Consider the following 7880-nt stretch of genomic DNA (forward strand, 5'->3'; position numbering starts at 1 on the left):
TCTACACAATAGCTTGCTGGGATGTTGGTTGAGGTTATGTTGCAACTGTAGGTCAGAGTGCTGTGGGGCCATGGAGCAGAAGGTCAAGAAAGAATTCCTGAGACATCTGCAGTGCAAAAAGGTTTTTTTGTTTTAAGAACAGGGACTGGACCAATGGGCGGAAAGAGCTGCCCTGTGATTTTGAGGAGTGATTGACTATATACTTCTAAGTTGGGGGTTGGGTAGAGATAAAGGAAGTCTCTAAAGGGATTTTCATATGTTAAGGAAGACTTATAGGATTCTGGAGATCTGGCTATTGTCGAGCTGGGGCTGTTTTTGCCTCTAGCAAGGCATTAACATTAAGATGACCCTGAGTTTCTTGAGAATATCACACCTCGTTTTTCTGTGGAATTTATCAGTGGGCTGTAAGTTGTAAGGAAATTTAATTTTATCTATATTTCTTTTGCCTTTGTTCTCCTCAACAAGAGTATTCCCAAATCCTCCCTCCCTATAAGAACTGCATTCGGTACCACCCCTCCCAAATTCATTTTAAAGTTCTAACCCCTAGCATCTCAGAAGGTGACTGTATTTTTTTTTTTTTAAGATTTTATTATTTATTTGACAGAGAGAGATCCCAAGTAGGCAGAGAGGCAGGCAGAGAGAGAGAAAGAGGAGGAAGCAGCCTCCCTGCTGAGCAAAGAGCCCGATGCGACTCAATCCCAGGACCCTGAGATCACGACCTGAGCCTAAGGCAGCAGCTTAACCCACTGAGCCACCCAGGTGCCCGAAGGTGACTGTATTTTAAGACAACTCCTTTACAGATGTTACCAAGCTGAATGGAGGTCATTAGGACTGGTTTTATTGCCAAATGACTGGTGGCCTTAGAAAAGGGGAAGTCTGAAGCACACCCTTGCAGAGAATGGAGAGTGAAGATGAAGGCAGAGATGTGGAGGATGTTTCTACAAGCTAAGGAATGCCGAAGATTGCCAGCAAAGCACCAGAAGTGAGGTGAGCAGCAGGAAACGGCCTCAGGGCTCTCAGAATGAACCAGTCCTGCCAACACCTTGATCTTGAACCTTTACTGTCCAGAACTGAGACGATACATTTTTGCTGCTTTGGCCACTTAATTTGGGGTGCTTTGTTACGCAGCCTTGGCAAATGAATGGACTCCCATCTCTTATGACATTGCTGTCATTCTATTTACTTGCTCATAACTGTTTACTTGTCCATAACCAATACATTGTTACTTCTCTTTTAAGAATAAGAAAAAATTTTAGAGTTATTTTAATTTTATTTTCATTTATTCTTTCTCCAACACTCTTCCTTTTTTTATGTCCATGCAAGTTTCTGATCAACATCATTTTCTTTCTCCCTAAAGACCTTTTTTTCTCTTTCTCTCTTTTTTTATTTAAACATGTCTGGCTGGGTGCGATTGCTAGTGATGAATTCTTTCACCTGGTATTTGCCTGAGAAAGTCTTTATTTCTCTTTAATGCTTAAAGACAATTTTGTTGGATTTAGAATTCTAACCTGGTACTTTTTTTCTCTCTCTTTCAACACTTGTTTAAATGTATCTATCAGTCCACTTATTTCCTGCTTTCTTGGTTTCTGACAAGCCTTTCTCTCTAATTCTCGTTTTTGTTCCTCTATTGTTGAGAAAATTTTCTCTCTGACTTCTATCAAGATTTTTCTCCTTGACTTTGGTTTTCTGTTGTTGACTATGATATACTTGATGTGGGAAACAAAGGCAAAAGAAAAATAAATCCCCTTACTACCTAGAGCCCACTGACAAGTCCTTGAAACAGGCAGAGTGACATTCCTCGAGGAACTCAGCTGCCTCCATGTTCATACTTTGCTAAAGGCAAAGGCAATCTTAGCCTGACCCCCAAGATCTTGTAAGTCTACTGTAACATATAAAAATTCCTATGGAAACTTCCTTTATCTCTAACCCTCCCAAGATACATGCTGGCAATCATACCCCAAGCATATGACCTGCCCATATACACCTGAAGTGTCTCATGACTAAGGTTTTATAAGATGGTAATAAATGACCATTTCCCAACAATAGCTAGCCCCTCAAGGTCCTGGAAACCTCCTTCCAAAATTCCCTAGAGACTGACTTAAGCAATCCTTAACCCCCACCCAACTTGAAAGTATGTAACAGGCCATTCCTCATGACCCCAGCGCAGCTCTTTCTGCCCCCAGGTTCTGTCCCCATGATTTAATAAAACCACCTTTTTGCACCAAAGATGTCTCAAGAATTCTTTCTTGGCCATCTGCTCTGAATCTTGACATCTTTCCTACATCAGACCTAGGTATAGTTGGCTTTTTTTTTTTTTTTAAATTTTTTGCTATTCTGTTTGGTGTGTTGTGACTGTGTGTATATTGTGATTTTCAGAATAATCTCAGCTGTTTTTATTTGGGTACTTATTTTACTCCATTCTGTCATTCCTTCCGGCATTCCAATTACATGTGTGTTGCACCTTTTAAAACTATCCCAAAGTTCTTGGATGCTCTTCTCTGTGTCTCTTTGCCATTTTTATCCTTTGCCTTTCTGGTTGGTAAGTTTCTACCTGTAAGGGCCTATTCAGCCAGAGCGGCCCCACTCCAGTTAACTGCCATTTTGTTGTTTACGCAGTAAAACTTATTTTGACTCTGCCCCCTGCCCCCCAGGGGAACTTACTTAAAAATAAGTCCTGGAAAAGAGTCCCAGGTAAAAAAGCCCAAATACAAGGGTGGGTCAGGTCAGGTGGAGACATTCAATCAGTGGGGGGTGCATTCTGTTTCCTAGCTACCAAGGAGTATGGGCCCCACCCTTTGGGCACCTTTTGGGCACCAATTCTGAACTAGGTGATAGGCTGGTTCAAATGTCTACTAGGGTAAATTGTAATTCAATTGGTCACCTAGCATGACTGTGCAGCTTTCTCTGTGTGTTATAATTTCATTGGCCACCTGTGTGTGGCCAGGCCCAACCACATGGCCTTTGCTCTATAAAAGCTAGTCTGTGAAACAGAGAGGGGTCATCTTCTCTGTAAGGGACTGTTTGACGGTTGGTTTGATTCTTGATGCTTGACATGAAATAAAGCTTTGCTTTACCTTCGCTTTATATCAGTCTCGCTCCTTTAATCACAGACCCATTATTAAGGGACCCAGCATTGGGGACCCAACATACTGACCTATCTTTAAGGTCATTTATTCTTTCGTTGGCTGCAACCGGCCTACTGATGAGCCCGTTACAGGCATTCTTTATTTCTGTTACAGTGTTTTGGACTTCCGGGATTCCATTTTTATACTTTTACAGAATTCCCAATACTCTCCTTTCATAACGAATACGTTCTTGCAGGATCTCTAATGGAGCCCATCACCGATTAACTGTGGCAGTTTTCAACTTCCTTGCTTGATAATTCTAATATTGGTGTGATAGATGTGTCTAGTTCTGTTCCTTACTCTGTCTCTTCAGACTGTGTCTTTTGCTTGCCTTTTAGCATGCCTTGTGATTTTGTTGTTGAAGTTCAAACCTGGAACAATAGAACAGTCAGGTAACAGGAACCGAGGTAAAGAAACTTCAGTGTGAGAATTTATGTGAATCTGGCCAGTAGCTGCTATCTTTGAAGGAGTCAGGGGTTTCAGGTGACTCTGTTATCTCCTGCATTGCCTTTAGGCATCCTGAAGTACTTATTCTTAAAGATAGTCCATGACTTGCAGCCATTTCCATGGTAACCCACTGTCTTCACCCTGGAGCCCTGTTGCGGTGGAGGTAAGGTCCCTGAGGGAGAGAAGCATTCTATACTCTTGTGATTAAACATAAGTCTTTAGTGGACCCCTCTTAGGTAACACAACAAGGCTGTGGGGTGCTGAAAGGGGAGGAAGGTCCTTTTCCCAGGTGGGGAATGGATTTAGCAAAGTCTTTTATCCTAGAGAATAGTTGTTTTTTTTTAATGGAGAATTATCTAGGCCAATTTCACTCTTTTCTTCCCCACCTACTATGATTCTCTCTTGCTTCCCTCCTCTCTCTGGGTTTTGGGGGGAGTGTTTTGCTCTGTGACTTCTGTTCTCTGATGGCCCCAAGAAAAGTCATTGCATTTCGTTTTATTTAGCTTTTTCTTGCTTCAAGGATAAGAGAGTATTAACTTCCAAGTTGAAGAACTTGGAACATGTGAAGACATGTTTAAGCTAAAACTGGCAATCCCAACTTTGTGTATTTGAAACACTTAATTAAAATTAAGATAAAATAAGTATGTAGAGATTAATAAAGAAAATCAGAGAAGCATGGGGCGAGCATGGCAAGCTCAAGGAACTTCAAAGAGCGTGGTATGCTAGATCATCGTGTATGTGTGAGGGGGGCTTTGTATAAAATGACAAAACTGGAGGGGTGGGCAGGTGTCAGGAGTGAAGGTCCTATGGTGAGTGTAACATGTTAGGTCACTTGTGTCTTATTTTTTAAAATCCTTACTGTTTAATATAGGGCTTAGTAAATAAAAGTTGTTTAATAAATGCATATTGAATGAAGAAAGAACAAAGGAAAGAAAATGTAGTTGAAAAGTCATACTAAAAATTAAGTGTGGAACGATAACTTTACATTTCTCTTAAAGAGTATGAAGAGAGTGATTCTAGAATTCTTACAAAGAGCTACTTTTCTTTTCTTTTTTTTTTTTAAGATTTTATTTATTTGACAGACAGAGATCACAAGTTGGCAGAGAGGCAGGCAGAGAGAGAGAGGGAGGGGGAAGCAGGCTCCCTGCTGAGCAGAGAGCCCAACGTGGGGCTCGATCCCAGGACCCTGGGATCATGACCTGAGCCGAAGGCAGAGGCTTTAACCTACTGAGCCACCCAGCGCCCCAAGAGCTAGTTTTCTCAGTATCTTTTAAAAACACTTAAATATTTAAAAACGGCCTAATTATTTAAAAACACCCTTTTTATTTTTAAGGTTTTCAAGATGCTGAGGCAGCTTTTGCATTTAGATAATGATTTTTTTTTTTTAACATTCAGTTAATATTTATGGCCTTCTCTTGCTGCTTCTCATATGAATGAGAAATTATTCTTTGGCAGATATCCCCCAAATTAGCAGTGACACACAAATTTTTGGGGATGGTTCAACATTCTGGTTGCTTTTCCCTCCATTTCCACGGGGACTATAGTTTTCTCTGGGTTTCCCAGACTTGTCGGTTAGGAAGCTGCTTCTTCCACTTGTTTTCTTATCTAACTTTAGAAAAACACTAGTTCACGACACTTATACGTCTAAATATTTGGCTGGTGGGAATTTTTTGGGTTTTCTTAATAAAGGCCGTCTATAGCTATAAAATATTAGACTATGGGAGACCTTGCAGGCATTTTGGCTAATGTACATCATGGAGGAGGGAAGTGAGACTTAGAGAATTCGGGAAGATTGCCCCTGTTTATACAGATGGCTGCTGGGAGAAGTGAGAATTCACTTCTCTGCGTATCACTTCTGAGGCCTGATTATTTTTGATTTTCATCAACTAGGAACAGTATCAGTGTTACCCTGAGTTTTAGGCCCCTGGAGTTTGACTGCACAGTAGATGATGTTCAAACGCTTGGTTTCCTATCGCACTGCTTACAGCATTCGTCGGAGAGTAAATGAGACAGGGAAGAATTCCCCAGAGAGGGCAGAGAACATTATTGCAGAGAAGCTTGTGGATCCCATGATGAAGATGTCCATTTTCCTCAGCAGGTTCACTGACCAGGTCATACCAAGCAGATGAATCCAGCAAATCATTCCCAGGTGACGGGCTTTGTCCTCCTGGGGCTCTCCCAGGTATGGGAGCTCCGGTTCCTTTTCTTCAGTGTCTTCTCTGTTGTGTATCTTTTGACTGTGACGGGAAATCTCCTTATTGTGGCCATCGTGACCTCTGACCCACACCTCCACACAACCATGTACTTTCTCTTAGGCAATCTTTCTTTCCTTGACTTTTGCTACTCGACCATCACAGCACCTAGGATGCTGGTTGACTTGCTCTCAGGCAACCCCGTCATTTCCTTTGGCAGCTGCTTGACTCAACTCTTCTTCTTCCACTTCATTGGTGGCATCAAGATCTTCCTGCTGACTGTGATGGCGTATGACCGCTATGTTGCCATCTCCCAGCCCTTGCGCTACACGCTTATTATGAACAGGACCGTCTGTGGTCTCCTCATGGTAGCCTCCTGGGTGGGAGGCTTCATCCACTCCATTGTACAGGTTGGACTGACTATCCAGCTGCCATTCTGCGGGCCTGACAAGCTGGACAACTTTTACTGTGACGTGCCTCAGCTGATCAAATTGGCCTGCACAGATACCTTTGTATTAGAGCTTCTGATGGTGTCTAATAATGGCCTGGTGACGTTGATGTGTTTTCTGGTGCTCCTGGGATCCTACACGGCACTGTTATTCATGCTCCGAGGCCACTCATGGGAAGGCCGCAGCAAAGCCCTGTCCACCTGTGCCTCCCATATTGCTGTAGTGACCTTAATCTTTGTGCCTTGTGTCTACATCTATGCAAGGCCTTTTCGGACATTCCCTATGGACAAGGCGGTCTCTGTGCTGTACACAATGGTCACTCCCATGCTGAATCCTGCCATCTACACCCTGAGAAATAAGGAAGTGATTGTGGCGATGAAAAAGCTGTGGAGGAGGCAGAAGGACCTTCTGGGTCCCCTGGAGCACTGACCTCCAGATTAGCAGAGGCAGGGCCTGAGAATCTGCTAGCTGCTTCAGTTTAGGAACATGCTTGAGAAGACCTGCAGAGTAACTAAAACTACATGTCCCCTCGGTTACTTGCTCTACTACTTGCTTCTCTATTGTTTTCAACCACAGTCAAGTTCTGGAGACCTGAACTCTTAACACAGTTAGAAAATGGAATGAGTATCCTAGAACTGCTCCCAAGTGCCTACTAGAGAAGATGTCTTAGGTGCTATGCATAAATGGTGTTTGGCTCAATCGTACTTGTCCATATGATGATATTGGCCCTGCAGAGAAAGTTCTAGCTTCATGGAGGTGGCACATCTGGTGTTTCTCTTCTGATATTTCTTCTTGGACACAAAATACATCAGATGAGCTCAGAAGAATTATAAACATCCTGGAGACAAGAAGGATCTGGAGGTTAAAGTAAATGTGGTGTTGATTTGGGAAGGCTAACTGAATTTAATGTCAATGAAGAGAAAGGAAATTGTCTTTGGAAAATTACTTCCTCCTCTTACTTAAGGTATTCACCATCATCACGATTTAAATAATATTTGTTAAGAGTTTACTATGTGGCAGGCGTTGATTTTATCATCTTCATTTTTTTTTTAAAGATTTTATTTATTTATTTGACAGACAGAGATCACAAGTAGGCAGAGAGGCAGGCAGAGAGAGAGGAGGAAGCAGGCTCCCTGCTGAGCAGAGAGCCTATGTGGGGCTCAATCCCAAGACCCTGAGACCATGACCCGAGCCAAGGCAGAGGCTTAACCCTCTGAGCCACCTAGGTGCCCCTATCATCTTCATTTTAAAGATGAATCTGTGACAACTGAGAGACTTTGAATCATTTATTTGAGTCTCTAGAGCTTGTTTCTGGAATCTAATCCAGGTTCTGTGTAACTTTGGAACCCAAGTTCTGGATAATATCTAAAGCTCTTTGTAGCTACTAAGGGTCACTATGTCTTTTTGAGTTTGTGCCAGTTAAATTGACATCGTGGGCAGAGATATAATATTCTAACTTGGTCTCGGTCTCTTGTAGTTGGGAGAGTGAAACAGACTGGATTTTGGAGTGTGGGGACACAGAGTAAAAGATCATTTGTTGACAACTAAACACAATGAAAAATGCAGAATTGGGTTATAAAGTGGAACGGTAGATTATCCTTTAGTCCCTAAATAAGGAGTGATACAAGATAATACACAAGTACCCCTAGAAGTTCTATTGCAACTTA

General features: G+C 42.2%; 1 protein-coding gene across 1 annotated transcript; it reads left to right on the forward strand.

Annotated features, from left to right (window-relative positions):
• Positions 1–5697: 5697 nt before the first annotated feature.
• Positions 5698–6642, forward strand: LOC116600242 (olfactory receptor 4D5). Its single transcript, XM_032360375.1, has one exon. It carries the CDS (start codon positions 5698–5700, stop codon positions 6640–6642), a length of 945 nt encoding a protein of 314 aa, XP_032216266.1.
• The last annotated feature ends 1238 nt before the right edge of the window (positions 6643–7880 follow it).

The sequence above is a fragment of the Mustela erminea genome, chromosome 9 (genome assembly GCF_009829155.1).
Source record: "Mustela erminea isolate mMusErm1 chromosome 9, mMusErm1.Pri, whole genome shotgun sequence".
NCBI lineage: Eukaryota > Metazoa > Chordata > Mammalia > Carnivora > Mustelidae > Mustela > Mustela erminea.

What these genes read in the sequence shown, in the direction of transcription:
- LOC116600242 (XM_032360375.1), top strand. Translation starts at nt 5,698, where the DNA reads ATGAATCCAGCAAATCATTCCCAGGTGACGGGCTTTGTCCTCCTGGGG.